Here is a 20,808-nt window from a genome sequence, read left to right on the forward strand (position 1 = left end):
ATGCAGCAGACGTTGTCAAACAATGGAAATGTATTCAGGACTTGTAAAATCTACTTTGTGATATTGAAATGCAAGAAAAACGTATTTCTTACGTTCCGAACGTTTCCGATAACATTTAAGGATCGTCTTGCTTCAAAGGCGGATACAAGAGGTTATTCGCACGGTGAAAAATAGAAGACGCGCGTTTAAAATTTATAAAATATACCTTGTGATCTGGGCACGAGAGGGAAACGTATTTCATACGTTCTAAACGTTTTGGCATTCGTTTAAAATCGTGCTCGTTTCGTTGTTCGAAGCGATGACATTTGTATAAAAAAATAATAAGATAAAGTAGACTTACATGTAGGTGGTTGACGGTAATGCAAGTGTTGTAGACTCTGCGTTTGATGGTGATGATGATGGTGTGGCGGTCCCATTGTCGGGCCCATGGTGTGGTTCCCGTGTTGATGGTGTGGTGAACTCCCTCTGTGCGGATGGTACTGGGATGGGTGATGCTGATGAGGGTGGTACGATGGTGGTAGGAAACCCGCCGTCGAGGGGTAAACGCCAGGACTGTGACAGGCTGACCTGCCGAGCGCTGCTGTCGAATAATTCACAAAAATATCGTAGAAAAATCTGCACCTCGTACCGCAAAGCACTCGGGAATATAAATTCACGAAATGATCAAAAATTGACTGGGCCAACTCGTCCTTGATCTTTCAAAATCGACGCTTTTGAAAATTGTAATCATCCGTTACGAAACTCGAAGAGTCGTAGACAAAATACGATCAAGTATCGAGATAACATTGATTAAGTTTTTAAAGGTGAGCAACGAATGCAAATGGGTATTCCGTTTTTGGAAAACGACATAAAAAAATCGTAAAAACGACGATTTCAATATTTTGCGCGACGGAAACGACTTTCCATTCTTGCGTAATTATACACGGGTGGTATTGTCAGAAAGGTTGATACGTTGTTCCGAATTGTAAAAAATTGCGATTCTAAGAGAAATTCGATATTGCAAGAATTACGTACCTGACGACAGATGAGAATGATGGGACGCCAAGCTCGGTTGAAGGGACGAGTTAGGGTTGAGCCTGGCTTTCAGTAAGAGATTCGCATCCTCGTTACCACCCGAGGACGTGCTGGATTCGACGTCGCTGACTCCGCTATCTGCAGGACTCGCTGGCAGTGATCCGCTTCCTGCTTTCATACAACAGAAACAGAAACACACGCTTTTTCTTTGCTAACTGTTCTTATCTAACGTTATCGGCATTCAGTGAAAAGTTATCGAGTAACGCTTTTTATGACAAGTAATTACCAAGTTGTGGCGATACAACGGGTTGCGTTATTAAGACAATGCGTTCTGATATAAAGGAGTTGTTACGCAGGGCATAGAGATACAATGGGCTGCAATATTAACGCGTGGTAATATTATACACCGATCTTTGCAAAAATCTATTCGAAAACAATAAGAATCTACCGAAGCGTATATATTTCCTTCGTGGAGCGAATTGCTCGGCTCGTAAAAATCCTATGCCCCTATTTAATCCCCATAATGCGAACCTGGGGAATTAATCTCGAATCACGGCAATCGAAAAAATAGCCTATGCACAGTGGTCCTCGGATACGAAAGTAGAAAAGGTTCGGTTGGATCCGGTCGAATTACACGCGAGCACATCCTTTTCGCTCGGTTTCGCTGCTCTTTGTGCACCCTGGGTGAATTAGAGGCTCCTTAGGTGGTCCGAGAGCAACGTCTGCTTCGCTTTATCGAACGTGTTTTCGCGTGCGCCGTCAATTAAAGGCATCTTTATGCAACGAGCGAAGGTCATCCGGTCATTGGGTATGCATATCGTTCGCGCTTCCCACGGTCTCCTTCTCTGTCTCGCTCCTCTGCACGAGCGGGCCATCGGAGAGAAAGGTAACCGTCTGAAACCAGTCCTAAAAGGTCCGGTGGTCCTATGTGTCTGTGCACGGAGCGTAGTCGTCGATATCTGTCTGTCTGTCTGGCTCTTGACTGCACGACCACCGCCGCCACCGTCATTGTCTTCGACGTCGATCGTGTCGATTCTAAGAATCCCAAAATATCGCAAGATTTAACGATCACGATCGTCATATGTGTGGACACGTTCTAGCACACGTTAGTCACAGATACTTATGGAGCTCCGTTACATACGCGACGACCAACCCCTATCACAATATCGCAAATTTCGGATGTTATTGTTCATGTCTCAACTTTTGTTGCTATCCAACTGTGCTACTATCTCAAATTTACGTTACTGTCCATAACTGTGTTAGCGTCTCAAATTTCCTATAGATACTATTCACAAAATTAACCCTTAAACGCATATAGTTGTATAAATGCAACATACCAGTTTTAATCTTATAAATTATTTACAAAATGTAGGAAACCTGCAATGAGTAGTGTTGCATATCTGCAACACACCAATCAAATACACAATAGCGTCATCTGTTCGTTTTAATTTGAATCAACCGCTTTCAAGGTATTTTGTTAGTTGATAAATTTTGGTAAAATTACAAAATCATGCATTTAAGGGTTAAATTTATGTACGTCACCATAATATCTCAAACTTCAATTTGCTACAACGTCACAATGCCTCTCGAATTTGCTATTAAAAAATTATTAAAAATGATATATCTGGTTCGTGCAATCGAGCAACGCTTCCTTTTGCAACGATCGATTATTTTCGATGATCGAGGACCCTCCTCCCTGAACGAGTTTCGTTTTCAACGAGCCACTTGTGAACCGGATTATCCGTGACTCTGGTTGGTCTTGTCGCTTACGTAACGATATTTTGCAAAGCGTCGAATCACGTGCACCAAGAGTTCTGCAGGATTGGGACACACGCGTTATGTCACGCTGGTTGGTCTTGCTCCCTTATTTCGCTTCGTGCTACCGCATTTAACGACAATAAGGCTAATTTGCAGGATCCTCGTTGGAACGACAGCGCATTACCTCGATTCGTGTACGATAAGTCGCGCATCGAGTGACCGATTTTCGAACGAAGAACGAGCTCGTAAAGTAAAAGTACCGTAAAATGACGCTTATTGTATACCAATTTGAAGTTTAGAATTCGTTCGAAACGACTCGATAAATGTTTGAAAAAATACTTTTAGTAGAACATAGCTAGTTTTCCGGTACAGTAACTAAATCTATTTTAGCGATTACAAGCACCGTTATTGAAACACCTTTTAAACGACGGAAAAGTACGAGTATTTTATATTATAATTACGCCAAGTGTCTGAATATTTATGAAAGGTAATGTATATTTATCAGTAGCCGGTACTATCGTTTAAACGAAACAAGCGCAGGTAAAATAACGGTAACAAACAAGTAAATTGTTATCAAGCGACGATCAAGCGCGTAGAAATGTTGTCGTAGAAAGTCCGTTGCATGAACTACGGTACCGTTTCGCCTTGAAAAATCGTTCGGAAGAAAGTCACTATAGTGTCTCGCGGCACCATTTAAGCGTCAATAGTTTCACAAAACCGGAAGCTGGTGAATCGAGCAACGCGCAAGATGGTCGCGTGGATTGGTCGCGCACGAATATTAAAAAAAAGGAAGCCAACTTCGAGTGAAATCTCTCATCGCGCCGGCAGGAAGTCGAGAAATCGATATTGCCGGTCTGCGCTACGGTTAAACAGGAATTTTCGCCTTTTTATTGCCACCGCGTCGTCTCTAACGATTAATGTCAGCAACAGAAAATTGCTGGCCGAGCGAGCGAGCCGGGAAACGGTCCAATGGGAGCGAGCGTAACGCTTAACGCGCCAGCGTGCCCATGAAAACTCGCCGAGAGGAAAGTCAAACGTTTTAACTAGCGCCGAGCCACGCCGGAAGTGATTTCCTGTCGACCGTTTACCACTCCGAACCGTCGATGTCGCTTTGTAAATATTGTTATTGGTTCGTAGTTCGGAAAATCGCATTTTTCCTACGCGCTTACGACCTCGAACCGCGATCGCTTGCTCCGATTGATTTCACTCGGTTCCGCGTCGCGATCCTTTCCGTTGCTTTCTCCGCGCGTTTCTATTGTAATCGCGCCGAAGAAGATTTCGCGGCGACAGCGTTACACGTCTTGTTTAATATAAACTTCGATACAATTCCCTTCGTTTACCTTCGATTTCGAGACAATATCTAAGGTATATTTAGATTCTGGGCTTTCTAAGTTATACGCTTTCTAGGTCATAGGTTTCTTTAACGCCGTAGGTTCCTTAGGTCTTAGGTCACCTGAATTCCAAGCTTCCTAGATCATTCCTCAATCTCAGAAAAACTACATTTCATCTTAAATAGGAGAAGGTTGCACCCGTGAGTATACAGTGAAACTTGTGAATGAAGACGTTTCGCGGTGAAAGGAATCGGAAAGTTCTACGCTATTTTACGATATAAAGTTTCATTCTCGCGACGCAGATGATATATTGAAGATTCAACTTCCAAGGTGCTCGTGTTCGAAGTTCAAACGGAAGTTAAACGTCTACGTTTAAACAGCTCATACATTATGTTTTAGAAATGGAGTCTTAAATTTTTATTTCATTAAAAACACGTGTAAGAGACATCCCGGCAGTCAGACACTCGATTTGCATATGTAAAATAAGTTTGTGCATTTGTATCGCTTTTTGGTTAGTCGCGCACAATCGCCAGAAGATTATGTTTATTCAAACAGGTACGTCACTGTTTGAAAGCGCGATGCTTAATTAGCCAAACAAATTTTTTCGCTATCTCTAACGCGTTTCAGCATCATAGATAAAAGAAAGAATTTTAATAACGTTACACTATCGAACCTTCGCGCGCAAGAATAATCTCTTATCTAACAATAGTTAAGTCCCGCATAAAGTATCTTCAAACCTAAGTCTAAAGCACATGTGATCGTGTTTGAAGAAGTTTGATGACTCAGTACATTAATATTTTTACACGGAGCAGTCGCTGAATAAAATTATCGTTTACAGAATTAGAAAGAATACACTGTTGTTACCATAAAAGATTTTACCGAGAAGGTTGATCCTTTGCGGTCCATTCGTTGGATCCACGGCGAATTTGAACCAAATGTTTGGTGCAATTTCAAAAATTTCTCTAGTCAAGAGAATTCACTTATATTTACGCAAACATCCCCAAAAACAGCAACATCGAAGGAAAAGACGGTTCGGTAAATCCAATAAGGAAATTTCAGATTTTACGTTATCAGCGATACGAGAGTACCTTATCGAGAAATCGGACCGCAAAGGGCGAGTAATCGAAGGCATGGTCCTTGCTAACCTGGTGTGCTGGTGGTGGCGATCGTGGCAGTGGTGTAGGGCGGTTGGCCCATTTGAGCATGGCCAGTTAAATGACGGCCATATCCGTTTTGCACCCCTAAACCATGTTGCTGGGGGTGCTGGGAGAGGATACCGTGTAAAAGACGAGTCCCCGTGGTTGTCGTCGTCGTACCGGTCGATCCTGGTTCCGCTTTAACGCTCGCAAGTCCTAGTTGCTCCTTTTCGCTGACATCGTGCGGCTGGACCTCCCTGGTGTCCACTGAAACCGCGCAAAAAACAAGGGGACAAGGTTAGTCTTTCTCTTCTTCGACGTCAATCGATCGAGCTAACGAACAAACGAATTACTAACGAGCTCGATGCAAGCCCTACCTATCATCGCATTAGCATAAAGAACATAATTTAAGTTTAAACACTTGCAATTCTCTGTTCGATAGCTTATCAAAAATATGGCACCTTTATACACGGTATACTTTATCGACTACGTTAAAATACCTTAAAAATAAGCGATGTAGATCTCAATTCTTTAAAATGTGTCTCACCCTATCGAACATATCTTGCCGTGTCTACAATGTTCTTAAATTACGTGCCACTAAAAGAGGGAAAGTAGAGTTAAACTCGATAATCGAGATTAAGATACAGGGCTGAAAGCTGGTATACGATGTTGATTTCTGGTAAGCTATCGAACGGTACATTAGAAGAATCGGTTCAAGGGCACCGTGTTCCGCTATAACCCTTGCTCCCGTTTCCAGGGAAATCGCGAAAATACGAAAGTATCGGCTTCCTAACGGTAGCAGCGAGAAGGCTAAGGAAGCACGATGAAAAAAAAGAAGCATGGGAGGTGTTCTCGAGGGGTATAGCGCGGCGCTGCGGAGAGGAAGTGAAAGCCGGTGTCTCTCCTTGACCCACTGCAACGTTTCTACCTTCCTTTCAGGCAGTGCCAACCTCGCGGCTTCATTAAGCAATTTCTCGCCGTGGCGGGGAAAAATCGTCGTGGAAAATCGGCTCGGATCGCCGGAGTCTTTGGGATCCCACCACGGCGAGCCTTTCTTCTTCGTTCTCGATCATCTTTCGCCATCGACGACCGTCGTTATATCCCGATATATCGCGTAATCGAGACACGCAACGCCCGAAATATCGGTCAAAAAGAGAAGCGGGTCGACCGCTCGCAAATTACACGAAATTTCGGGTGAACCTTCTGACCCTGCTAACGCAAGACCCTCGATGCAAGCGCGCTTGGCATCGAACATGCATTTTGGTCATTTAGGAATTTGAAATTTGAGGTATTCTATCTAATGAAACGTAACGGGGTCCATATTTTGGGACCCTGCTTAGTTACACGAATGCACACGATTAAATGATCGGATCTCGTTACGTAATCGGATGAGGTCTGCGATATTTACGCTCCAGACGAGTCTGGATGTCTTGTGAGAAATCCGATGACGAAACTGTGCCACGGGATCGACAGAAAGATCGATGGCGCATCCGAGCATCTGTCGGTTTTCTTCTTTCGATCGAAACCGTAAACACGAGGAGAAATCGAAGACCGGATCGCGCATTTGTGTCTCGCATACAACTTTCGTCGTCGATACAGATTGTGTATTCTAATTCCTTGCAACTTTGCCACTGTATTCCGATAAGAGAATTCGTTTGACGTTCGAACTTGTGGCAACGAATCTTTGGTTTCAAGAACGTCTTGCAACATGTTTTCCACGACGCAATCTGTGAAAGATCACGAAATCGCTCGAATATAAAAATACATGGAATTAAGAGACGCGAAGGCGATAAAGGTCTAATATGCTAGGTCAAGGAGATCTATTTCGTAGATTCGGAAATTGTTTTAATGCCTTTATTTTATACACGCTAACTGCAAACGATGACGTACGTGATGTGTTACAAAAAGGTTAATCTACGAGATCAAAGTTTATCTGAAGTTTGAAAGCATTGACAAACGTTTCTCGGTAAGACGGATAAATTAAAATTCGACCGGACGTGGCGTCGTTCGTCGAGGAAGTCGATCTTTACGGAGCGTATCAAGCATCGATCGATGCAATAAATATCTCGATATCTGACGTCACGTATGCAGTCGTGAATCGACTCGGTAATTACTGATCGTGTAGATCTCGGTTCACCGTGTTCGACAAAAACGACAATCGTATTATCGGTTTCTTTTCGCGCCAACAAGGAGAAATACGCAAATTAACGAAAACAAGAAAAACGGAAGAAACGAAAAAATGGAGAGGAGAATAGTAAAAGGAGTCACCGACAAACTAATCAAACTGTGCGTCGAGTCTGTGTGAATTCTTTGGAACGGTCTAACGTCAGCTCGAATATCCGGTTTTCTACGCGACACCGGATGCGATTCACAATTTTGTATCTTCTCGTTTCTACGCGATCAAAAATTGTCCTACGCAAAAGTAAGTTTCGGTAAATGAACTCGATATCGAAGTCGATCCAACGCTATCTATTTTGAATCCATTTAAATCTCCTAACAACGTTATCTGCCGTAAATGGACCGCGGATATTTATACATTTATGATATATCGCATGAAAACAAAATTTACATAAATCATGAAACCTATATGTGTACTTTTCAGACTTCGATACATGAAAAATGCATAAACATCAGCAGACTCGTTATATACATAGAAAGATATTTTTTGTACCGCTGCTCTAATAATTTAATTAGCCACTTTGTAGAGATTCGAGAGTTCGAGAAATTCAATGGAACGAAACTCAAGCGTTTCGCGTTAACGAGCGCCTGCCTCGTCTCCGAGCCGGAAGCGGATTTCAGGAAGGTGGATAAGAGGCGTGCAACGAGCATGGAAGGTGAAAACGTCGGTGAAAATTGCTCGGTTGTCGAAACGGTGAGCGTAGGTTGCGGGGATGTTCGGTCGATGCGGCGAGACACCCACCCTACGTTGTCGCGGAGGGCGAGTCAAGGTCAAGCAAGGTCGAACCATTCCAAAGACTCCATTACACGCTAACGAGCCGATACGCTCGGTTGCTCGCGCGAATAAGACGGTGGATCTCGCGGCCGTCTTCTGTGCGCGATAAGCGATACGAAACCTGTACCTAACAGATCTCATTTGCGATCGAATAAGATCTCGCGGTTTGACATACTCGATTTTCCGCATTCCAATCGGTGAAATCAGTGATGAACAACCATGCACGCGACAACGCACGAGCGCGCATTAGTCACCGCCGAGTAGCTGAATTACCAAACTTTTAAACGTAAAAATTGGAAATCTACACCCCTAACGCGTTACCACTGTACGCGATATCATCAGCTTTTCTACGAGTATTCGACCTGTTCGTTAAATGAACCTCACAATTTTTCGATTAACAAACGGCTATCGCTTAAGTGCTCTTAAATAACAAATGTCTCAATGGCGAACCATCCATTTACGATTCAATCGAAATGATAAAAAAAACTGGCATTACTCGAGTGTGCGCGCAATAAAAATCGATGATCGCTGAAACGCGAGAGCGTAAGGAGGTCGATGTTGCCTCGATTCACGAAATCGGTCGCGCCGGCGCTTTTGTAGCGCGCATGCGCGTACGTGGCTCGCGTGATGTCACATAGAAAGAGAGAGTCGTTACCGTTACGCAATGGCTGCTCTACCGGAAGATGTGTGCGCGCGTGCGCGTACGCGACGGAGAAAGTGCCGTGGCCCGGGCAAACGCTGACCTTACATACTGCGCGCGCGACCGCACACGCCTCACAAATTCCATCTATTTATCCACGAATAAACAAACTTTCTTAAAGTTCTTAAAGACCTACAAATTTTCTTTCTCTTCATATCTTATTAACCCCTTGCCGTGCTTTGACGAGTCTCACTCGTGACGCACTCACAACTCAAATGTGATTAATGTTACTCAAATTTTGAATACTCTTCAACTTGAATTTTAGATCCAACTATAATTTGCGTTGTCAAGGATCCCTGAATATAAAATACGAACATTTTAATTTTCTTTGTTCGTTTTAATGGTATAGTCCTGAATGGTTAGTCTTGACTGACGCACCTCATAAATAAATGGCACGGCAAGGGGTTAACGACAAAGATACATAGATTTTGGAAGGGTAAGATTAAAATTGCCCTTGAACCGATTTTACCTTGCAACGGCTTATCGATGAGAAACATCGTTTACCGAATTGTGGCACTGTATTTCGTCTAGAAACTATGCACTTTCATCCTATCTAGTGACAATGAAAAATTTCCGAATATAGACAAAGAACGTTATCCTGTTATATCGTTTGAAAATCTGAGGAAGAAATAGACGTTCCATCGAAGAAAGCTCCAGAGAAAGAAGATTTCAAAGATTTCAAGATGAAGATGTTAAGGAGAGGAAGGTTGAAAGTGTCGCAAAAGGTAGATTTGGTCTCTGCACGAGTGTTTCGCGAGCAAAATCCTTGACACAGAGACATCGTTCCACGGCCAAACGGGCAGCTCTTCTGGTCAAATATTTTCTACCCCGTTATCTATCCCGAATAAACGAAAATGTTTGACGAGCGACGTTATCAAAATCGCGAGAGCAAAGACACCTGCGATACACCGGGACCAGATATCGCTTTTTCAGGAAAGAGATTTTCGTTCGCGAGTTCGATGGAACACAGTAAAAGAAATTGCGGCCGCGAAACGTCGTTTTCGTGACAGTTCGCAGGTGCAAGCGTTCGCACCTGTACTCCGGCGCGTGGAAATCACTGCTCTGGTTTCTCTTTCAACGAGTTTTTTGGTCCACGACCAAATCAACGAGTTGTAACTGTCGATGCAAGTATCAAGTACTTTTCAATGTTTCGTTCTTGCTGAAATGTTCAGTGCGTTCGATTGATGTAACAGTGTTATCAGTAATACGTTGATAACGTACGACTATTTAGGCTTCGAATATTTCTGTAAGAGTTTTGTGGAACTTTCTTGGAGTTGTTTAGTTTAAAAATGTATTTACTCGCGCAATACCGTGTTACGCGTTATCTCGCTGTTTGAACAAAAATTTGAATGTATTTCCGATTGCGTCACAATGTGAGATATATATTGACTGACATAAGTTTTGTATCGAAGAAACTTTATTTCGTTCAATTAAAATCCCAAATTGCTATATCTCTCCGTAAAGGACTTAGCAAAATGGATTTTACGTACAAACGAAATTCATCGATTAACGAGTGCAAGTAGCACTCCATAAAAATGTCGATGTAGAAATTTATAATAACATATGATCGCTTCTAATTGTAATTAGGTTAGCATTTCTGGAGCGAAACCGGGTATATGTTCGAACACGAAAACTTGCTCGTCCACGCAAGCCCGTTTTCGTGTCGATTCATCGAAGCCGAAGAGCAAAATCGATATCATCGACAAAAAATTCCTCGTTTATTTTTGTCTTCGCCAAACGCATATTTAATTCGTCGCGATTCGTTATTGGCCTGGATTATGTAATTCCATGCCACTTTCTCGATCGAGGCGGGCAGAAAAATGTTACGCGATCTCCGAGAGCGTACGTAGGACGAACGGAGGAGAAGGGAAGAAGGTGGATCGATATCGGTCAAAGCAAATTGCCGGTAATTAAGCGTCTCGCGCGACTCTGAATCCTTAATATTCTAGACGATCTTGTTTAATTCATGAGAATCGGTTAGTCGTCTAGAAACCGGTCTCGTCTACGAATTCGTCAGACGCAAACTTTAATGAGAAGAAATCGTCGAAAAAAAAATATACAATTTACATTCCGTGTTCATACATGGAGTACGCGAAAAAAGACGCACAAATTTTGCCAGCGGCATCGGAGTTGGAAAGTTTCAAATGATCTCTAACGTTGTTCACTCTGAATTCGATGAAAGGAAATCCGATAACGAGTGAAACGTAATCAATTTTTCGATGACTACCTCTTTTCGGCTCAATTACATCACGGATCGGATAAGTGTCTTTAAAAAAGGAGTCAAAGTAGCAATACGGTAATACCAAAAGTCACACGTAACTCGTTCCTCGCATTTGGGAAAGTGGCCTTGGACAAGCGAATTCGCTTCAGACAGACTACAAAATCGAGCCACGATCAAACTTTCGACGAAAGCAAAGCTCCGAACCCAGTGACATCATCGAATCGCAGCACGTGTAAGATAAATAGCAAAACAACGCTTTCGAACCGCAATAGATGTCTTAGACAACCTTCTACTTTTAATACGGCTATTGAATTTTAAAACAAGAGATACACGCCATGGCGAAATTCAAACGATAGGATATTCAAATTCTTATTTACGTAATGATTACATTTCTATCGACAAAGTTTAAAAGAATGTCTATTGCCTAGAATTTTTAGGAAATGTCAGATCTATCGTTAAACGATGCCTCGATCCAGGGCGCATTTATAATTTAATATGAAAAATACTCCAGCACGTTTGGGTATCGAAAGCTGGCATTTCGGTCGCGTTCGATTTAAAACGGCGCTAATTAAGCGAGAATAATTAGTGGCAAAAGGCGTGCAAGCAGAACGAGCGGTCGACTATAGAGAAGCTGGTTGCGCCGCGAATTGCCAAAGCCGGAAATTTCGATACCGGAAACGACGCGCCAGTCGTACGACGCGCCTCGGTCTATGTATGTGAGCGACCCACTTCCTTCGTCGAAACCGAGAGTGCTTCTACTCGTTTGTGTAGCATCGTTCGCGTGTTTGTCTGTGTGCCATGGCGAGTGGGTGTTTCACGTAAAGAGAGCCAGCCCGTTATCGTGACAGAGAAACGATCGAGAACGACCCCGGCTCTTTTCTCGAGCAAACAGGAAACGTTCGATTCCGCGGAACTCTCGTTACGTGTCTCGTAACATTACACGTGATTGCCTTTTATTTTGTCTCCAATTTTTTTCATTGTCGATATCCTCGATAAATGTATTTCACGTCTTACGTATACCCATTATACAATCGTATCGACGTTTTGCTGATAAACGAAACGTTACTAATTCATTCAAACGATCTTACGAAAACTTTCGTTTTAAAATTAAAGCATGTTGATTGTGTATCTAATTTATCTCGAACCGAGGTATTTTATAAGAAGCTAAAAGACTATCTAAGAATTATTCAAGGACAAATATTCAAGGATAACGTTCAAACCGTTATTACGAGGATATTTCATAATGAAATTCCGCGCTTGGGTTAAATAGCTAAGAAACAAAGGGTCGATCGAACTCGACAAACGAGCAAAGACACGAGTTAGAGCACAATAATCCATTTAGTTTCAGTAATTGAGAGTGGAACGGACAGCGGAATGATCGATGAACGAAATGGGTACAAAGGGACGAAACGAAAGGGAGTTTCACGCGAAAATGTCAGCTTTTCAACGTGTAAACGAACTTGGAGAAAATTCCAGGTGCGTAGACGGTCCGTGTTCCATCTATCTCGGCTTTGTAATTCGAGTTAGCCGATTCGGAAAAGGTTCGAGAGGAAAAAGGAGCAAAATGTGGGTCACGCGCAGCCAACAGAGAGAAATTGCGGGTGCGTATCGAAACATCATCGGCTTCCATTCAACCGAGAGGGAAACTCGAGAGGAGCCACCCTTGCAGCCCTTGAAAACGTACCAACGAGGGATTCGCGACCTACCTACGCACCCTTCGTCCCTCCCTCACCCTGACATTTCTCTTTTCCTTCGAGAAAGAGGAAACGACTGCGCCGCGAGCGTCCCTGACCTATTTTTCATCGACGACCGTTTTTATCCCCTATTGTCCCGCGAGGAGAGCCGAGCAAAATCGTGCGAATACGCCTCGAACACGCATGCCCACTTCCTTCGATCGTCGGAAGTAAGCGAAAACGAGCAGAAACCGTTTAAATTCGACGAAACAGGCGGCGAAGAATGGCGCGTTAAACGGTACATTAAAATTGCCGCGTTTCGCGGAACTACGAGGCGCATGCGCGTACTATTTCAAAGACCGCGGCGCGTGATCGCGAAAGGACGCGGGAAATTCATACGCGTAATCAATTTTTACGATAATATTTGGTAGAACAGTATCGTTAAAGTTTCCCGACATCACCAGCACCAGTTTTAAGATTAATCTTATCCGTTCGATAAGGATCGACTGCGATTAAACGTACAATTATTTTGTTTTATGCAAATGTTATTTTTCGTATACGACCCCGTCGAGACGGTAGAATTAGGAAATAAATTCGCATCGTTCTTCGTCGTACAACGTTTGGACCATATGTTCCGATCCTCTTAACGAAATGACGTATCAGACGCAATGTAAATAATAATATGTTTATATCAACCGTTAGCATTAATTTTCTACGAGCGTGAAAAGAATGAAAATATGTATAAGTTCGTGGTAACAAACCGTTCCGATTATATTATAAGCATACATAAAATATATATTTTACATAAAATATAATTATGCATTCGTAACAAGATTTCGTCGCGACAATGATTTTTTATTACGTGTAAAGATCTGGAAAATATTATATTCGTTTTTATTTAGTCGAATGAATGTATTTAAATTGCAAACGATAGCGTATATTTTGAATATTTACGAAACAGAAAGTCCGAATAAAGAGCCGAGGAAGCCAGGTGAAACAGTTGGCTGGTAACACAGTTTAACGCTCGATAGAGAGTGAAAATTCCTTTCTCACGGGGGGTGGATACCCTCTCGTATCCTCTCATTAATGCGTCGACCGTGGCGGTGTCCCGTTAAAAGTCCATGAAAGAAACTGGGTTATTCTTCGAGGATCGACGCTTCGTGTGTAACGGTGCACGGTTAGAAAAATTCAGGTAGAAAAGCTTCAGCCAAACACGAGTTGGTCCAGATGCTTTCTCTGATTCGTGAACGTTATCTCTATACGTTATTTCCTCATCCCTGGTATCCTCTTTCGTATCCTCGACCCTCGAATATCTATTTAGTCCCTCGTTTTCGACAAAAACGGGTAAAACCGCGTGTTCGTACAAAGAAACGTATACTGTTCGTTCGAACGGTACCGGTAGTCGACCGAGGTGAAACGAAAGAATTCAGTTTTCCAAGCGACAGAAGAAAAAGATGGTGCAAATAGATCTGTACCGATCCATTCACCGATTACGACGTAACTGTCGATACTTCGAGAGCTAATGATCGAATTAAGTGAAAAGCACGTTTGTTTCGCTTCGATTTTCCAGGTTTGAAAAAAAAAAGAACGATAGTTTAAACGAGAAGGGCCCGGTTATCGCGCGGAACATTAACGATCCGGTTGTTCCTTAAGAAACGTAGCTCCGTTAAAGGCTCGATTGCGTAATCTAATGGCAAAGAATCTAATTTCTGAATTGCGTAACGCGATTCAAAGAAATACGTGTCCCCTGTGCTGGAATTTCGACTTTCTTTTTTCTGAAGTTCCCTATCGGCGATCGACGACGAAGAAGAAAAAGCATCGTTCGGTGACGAAGATACGCGAACAACGAAAGACCAACGATAGAGACGATTCGTCCAAAAGGTCAGTGGCCACTTTGCGAATCACCGGGTCGAGGTCCGTGTGTGTCGCTGGGTGCCGTTAATTCGTTGACGGCCGAGCAACGAGAAGAGGAAAGAGGGTAAAAGGTGTCAAGGACGGTACTGGCCAGGAACACAAGACCAACAACTACGACCACGTTCATACATAATGTACACGGGGTGTTGGGAAAGTAGTGTTCACGGTTTATCGAGGTAAGTCTCCATTCGCGAAAAGAAACCATCTGTGTAATTAACGGAGATTACGAAACGCGTGATCAAAGCGAGAGCCCCCTTTACTTATATACCTTTTCGTTTAGGGAAACTTATCGCGTTTGTCGGCGCGCGGTACCAAGCTTGTTTTCCCTCGGAAAAAGAACGACGCGACTGAACAAGTGTACCGTGCAAAGTAGGGACAACGCGTGCTAACTCTCGAGTACCGCAGCGAGCAGGAAGCGGAGTCATCTCCGTAAGGGACAATCGATAGTTTCTCGACACCCGATACGTGTCTCTATCTAACGACAATGGTATTCATCGTGTCGCGGAACGGTGGAACAAAACGACAGATTGTACTTGCGTTTGATTAGAAAATAGTACTCCTTCTCGTTGCCTGCGTGCCTCGGCTATTGTGTAACACGCGAGCGGACCGGCTGGTAACGAGCCTCTCGACTTGCGTACGAGCGAGCGAGCTCGCGACCCGCTAGCCGTTCGTTCTGTTTATTACATAATGTCAAGTGTCCCGTACCACTGTCCGGACTAGCAAGATGATATAATAACCGTGCACACGCGTCTCGTCTAACGGGACAGTTTAACCGCAAAATTATCGGTCGTTAGACTTCACTTTTAATTTTTCTCGCCGCCTTATCAGTCCTTGTACGACTCGATATCCACCGTTATCGACCGATTCACGAGATCCCCTGCCGCTCTTCGATCGATGCTCGATCTTTAAATATCTACAACGAAAGAAACGGAAGACGATCTCGTCGAGTCTTTTTTTCTTTCGAATTAACTGAATAACGTAGTTGACGAATTGCGAGAAAAGTTGTTACCGGGGTTGATGCCATTGCAACCCCAGTTACGCTTCCGGTAACGGGAACTTAAACGACGATAATTTGTTCGATTTCAATTGTCACCGTCTCAACACCACTCGCCCAAAAATTCAACGGAACATGTATGAATTAGTAATCGTACTTTGAAATCTTTCAATATTTTAACATATTTTAATATGACATTCGTTCTAAAATTACTTTATCGAACTACGAATCGAAGCCGCATGTTCAAAATACGTTTTTTAACAGCCAAAGTTTCGCGGAACCTCGTCTACCCTCTCGTATTATTTCGTTCAGCAATGTGGAGCAAGGGAGACGAGAGCGAGAATAATTCGAATTTGGCCTTTCGATTGATCGAGGTCGAAGTAAAAGTATGAACCGTGAACTCGATTAATACGATTTCGCAGTTTGCCTACGCTGCTTAGGTGACGATTGCGGAGATGGTCGAGAAGCAGAGGGGTATACCCTGCACCTCGTTGCTATAATAGTCTAGGTAGCTCTAGCGTAGGCTACCTCTTGCCTAGCCCACAACACGCTTTACTATGTAGGTCAGGGCTGGTGCATTCAACGAGCGAGCTGTGCTCTTCCTCTATGCACCGTTCGCGTTACCTATAGCGAACGATCGAGCACACGCCTCTTCTCCGCTCCGCTCCATCGCCTAGAAGTTCCTTTCCTTCGCTCCAACGAGCATCTAACGGGTGCACTCTTTCCTCTCCTAAACGTTCCGTTTTTGTGTCGCACTTTTATTTTTCGAATTTCGTTACCAAACAATTTCCGTTGTATAAATTGACCAGTGAGTCACTGGGACGGAGACAATTTGCATCTGATTTCAAGCCGTTTCTTTTGCATTCGCGAATTTTAACGAACAATCTGATCACTTTGCTACTACCAGCGATTATTCTTATCGGGCACCAGGGACGAATACGATCGTTCGACGCAAACCTAGTAGGCTTCCTTCGAAGGGGATGCATTTCGTGGGTCAATTATAATCGCGATAAGTTTCAGCAAGGGAGAACAGCGAGACGTTATCAAATTTTAAGAACTTTTGAGATACCAAAATCGAAAGATATAAAGGAGGTATGTAATAAACTTGTTGATCCTCGGCTGAACAAAAATACCGTAACCGTGCAATTATCAGAGGAAACTTATGGTTTAGTAGCAAATACGTGTTCGAACAGCAAATGTTTTACCACGTTTGAATGAGTTAGAAGCTTGAGGGGAACAAAGTCTATTTAGGACCGTTCGAAAATCCGTTAATTGGGACACCAGCTGTTGGTCGTCGCGATGCATCTATCGCTCGTTAAAATTTACAATCGACGCTCGCTTTGTTATTCCGAGCGGATATTTGCCTGAAAGCATTATACATTGTAATACCAGATGCGGTTGTTATGAATATTGAGATTAGATTCCTTCGGGGTCGTTCAATGTGGGCGCTTCTTAACGACAAACGGAAACGATATCGATTCCGACAATTATATTGCGAAATTTTTATTTCCAGCTCGGACACGTTTGTCGCTTTATCAGAATTTCATCGCGTGTCTCAACCGATTTTGCGTGCTCATTTCGGTGTAAACGTGCGGCAATCTCTCGGAAAGTTTCGAGAATAGTGTACGTTTAAGTTTGCAAGAATGTTCTGGTCAGATCCGAAGCTATCAACGGACGAATTGCCGGAGCTTTCGGCGTGACCCGAGCACGGATACCAAGATGTGCCTTGAAACGGATTGTGACGAAGTTAGCCGAGGAGCGAGGGTTAATAATGCGGTTACATTGGCCAATTAATCGCTCAGCTTCCGAGTGATTCTTCCAAGGCAGTCACGTTGGTAATTAATGCGCGAGATATCGATCGCTTTTCGGTCTACGGTATACAGGGTGTCCCTTTGAGGCGGCGATCGCGCCGATAACGTCGGTAATTGGCCTGCTTGTACGTACGTTACGATCGGAGCCTACCGGGTGTTCCGGATCTTTTCGAGCGACGAGAAGCGAACGAGCCGGCCGTGAAACCACTCTGTCCGCGTTATCGATCGGATCCAATATTTATTCTCGATATGCAAGCGCGAGTGTCGCGTTTCTACAAGCAACTTCGTTGGCGACTGGTATGTCGCGAGAGGATAAAAGAATCGTCGCGCTACGATTCTCTGTCGCGTTGATAACGACTCCGATGCGAATGACCCACGGAAGGCTACCGAGTTCCCCTTTCGTATCGCGCTGCAAAAACCGCCTCGACGATCGTGTCAAGGTGAGATTAATTACTCCTCGCAGAAAGATCGTTACCCGATCGTGCGTCTCATCCGCGATATGCAACTTCTTTCGCTTCTATGTAACTCGTTTTCGTTTCTTTCTTCTCGGAACCTGACACCGTGATCGCATGAATATTAGATGCTACGGCACGATGGGAACTTTCGACAAGATTCGAACAGATCGACCGGTAGCCCGATACCGTTTCATAGTCTATCTTATCCCCGTTTAATCCCATAGCTTTCGTACAACTGATACGATATACGCTACAGCGCGTATGTTTTTCTGGTATATTTAATTAATACACGGTAATCCTTGGCGAGTTCCGACAAGAATTTACAAAATTTCATAGCAACCGATTTTTACAGATACAAGAGTATATCTGTTTAATTGACGCTGAAAGCAAGAGCTGAAAAATAACTGGAGACAAACGGTACACTATGCGACAATGACTTTGACAATCTTTCGTATTCGAATGGTAAGCTGGGTCACAAGTGTGATGATACAAGGCAAGGAATTAATCGGCGGAAAATAGACGTTCGCTATATCATGCCAACGGTATCTGTCCTACGATTCAATTCCCGGCCGAACAAAGAGGTAGAGGTCGAACTCTAATCAATTACGACACGTCTGCTCGCAATAGAATATATTATTACCAGAGTAATCAATTTCTACGGGGCTTCATCTGCTCGATAACTTAGCGCTTCGAATTATCTAATTGTCTGTAATCTTATCGACTCGGAACAGTTTGGTAACTGCAAGCGAAATAATGACCGATTTATCGACAGACTCTTTCGATGCCAATATTCTATATTTTTTATTCTCGTCAATCGTTTAAAATTGTATACGCGGATCCGATGATCCCAATGAACTGCAACGGTGACGGTCTCGTGCGTAAATGTAAGCAAAAAGGTTACAATACACATATGCACTATATTGTAATTACTAAACAAGTCTTTCACGGCAAAAAGGTTAAAAATGTACAAACTTCCGCGATCTAATTATAAGAATGGAAAGAAGACCAGACGAATCGATCGTAAAAGGAAGTTCGCGCGATCGACCCGGAGGCGTTGATATCGACACCGTTATCGATGAATATCGATAACATCGAAATACTATCGACGCATCGTTAGTCGACGAGATATCGATAATTTTCCGATAACGAGTAACGGTATCCGCGCTATCGACCATTGCGCTTTCTCGACTGTCCACTTATCGTTTCCTCTACTTTGCGAAAAAATGGACGACGTTACACGTTGGTTAACCCGATGCCAAGTGTCAAAAGTTAGTCCCTGTAATTGGGACACCCGGTAGACGAAGGTAAGCGTCTCCGTGCCAACGTTCCAATAACCACCCAAGAGCACAAGGACAGTCTACCCCAGTTTTCCTATTGCGACCGCCTACGGCACGTCCTTCACCCCCTCTCATCGTTACCCAACAACGTTCTCTCGTTTTCTCTCTTTCCCTCTCTCTCCTTCTCTGTCTGTCTTCCGGGCCGATCGGCGCGGAAAATGCGGCGGGAAATCGATCCTGACCGGACGCCGAGGAAATTCGTGAGGCGTGAGACCAACGTGGCACGGATAAAAGGGTGGAGACCCGGTGGAAAGGCCGACACCAGAGAGGGTGATCATCCCCTTGCGTCAAAGACGAACCAAGAAATGCCTTCGTTTCAAGGAGGAAAAAATAGGGACGCGGATAAACTACACGTTTCACGCTTCGTGCGCGCGAACCTGGACATGGATGAGCTATAAAAAAAAGTTTTACGGTGTCTCCGAAGAGGAGGATGTCGAGGAAGTCGTGATTTGAATTTCTATCCGCGAGAAAATCAAAATGGAAATAGCATACCGCATTCTGTCATCGCCGAAGATCATTTATCGTACATTCAATTTTGCTACTTTTTTCTATCGCGACACGTTTCTCGATGTCTCCGAAAGATGATCGACGTATCGAAGGACAGAGAGTTGGAGGAGTTAAAAACCGATCTGAAATGAGAACGACATTAACGAGACCTACTAGCATCGTGCCAGGGAAATCGGCAAAGAAACCAACGTTCACTGTACGGAGCTCGCTTTCCTTTTTCCTCTGGTATTTTAATGGACAGTCGCGAACGTAACGTTGACGCCAGATAATAATCTTTTACCCGGTCGATGCGTGTCAAGGAAAACGTCGACTTCGTTCCTCTCTCGGCGAGGGTAGCGAACAAAGATCTATCGGGACAAAAGTTTCTCGAATCCTGTGAATCGTACATGGTACGATCGAACCGCAGCCACGTTCCACTAACGCAACTTTCTATAAGTGGAGCGGGGCAGAAAATTTTCCTCGCAAGTTCGTGAACCGTGAAAGTCGGGGCGACTAGTTTCGCGGTATAATTGATGGTGCGTTTCCAGCCTGATTTCCTCCGCTAATCACATTTAGCTCGGTCGTCATACGTTTCTTATCGATATCTCGTTAATTTTTCCAAAGGAGATCTATTTGCTAATGAACAGGAACAATGATGAGATTCGGATTTAAAATCAGTCAAATAATTTGATCCTCATCCAGTCGAATTCCTTTCGATAAGCTTTAGAATAAGATCTCGAAACATTGTCAAAGGCAAGGTCTTTTTCTAAGTGTCTGTGTATTTGAACGAGACATCAGCGATGAAAGTTACGTCCGAAATCGGAAGAAAGAGAAATAAAGATAAAAAGAAAGCGAAGAAAAGAAAAGGTAAGCGCAGAAAGAAACGCAGCTTAGTCTAGGATTCATCCGGAGGGAGAGAAAAAGGTGTCGTCGCCGCGGCAAGTATAGAGAAAGGTACCCGAAGGAGGGTAACCGCAGACAGGAAGTTAGTCCTTCCTTCCTCGCCGGGCCAATATCCTGAATTA

General features: G+C 43.6%; 1 protein-coding gene across 7 annotated transcripts in view; it reads right to left on the reverse strand.

The window, feature by feature from the left end:
* The window catches only part of Eip74EF (Ecdysone-induced protein E74), a 142,617-nt gene that overhangs the window by 26,791 nt on the left and 95,018 nt on the right, over positions 1-20,808 (reverse strand). For 5 of the 7 annotated variants that reach the window (XM_076531036.1, XM_076531037.1, XM_012290682.2 and 2 more), the window contains 3 exons: positions 5,249-5,506; positions 1,015-1,182; positions 341-580 (listed from right to left, as the gene is read on the reverse strand). In XM_076531036.1, the coding sequence (XP_076387151.1) occupies positions 341-580; positions 1,015-1,182; positions 5,249-5,506 (666 nt within the window). The remainder of the gene's footprint in view (positions 1-340; positions 581-1,014; positions 1,183-5,248; positions 5,507-20,808) is intronic. The other 2 variants (XM_076531038.1, XM_076531035.1) reach the window with 1 other exon arrangement.

This window comes from Megachile rotundata, chromosome 4 (assembly GCF_050947335.1).
Source record: "Megachile rotundata isolate GNS110a chromosome 4, iyMegRotu1, whole genome shotgun sequence".
Classification (NCBI taxonomy): Eukaryota; Metazoa; Arthropoda; class Insecta; order Hymenoptera; family Megachilidae; genus Megachile; species Megachile rotundata.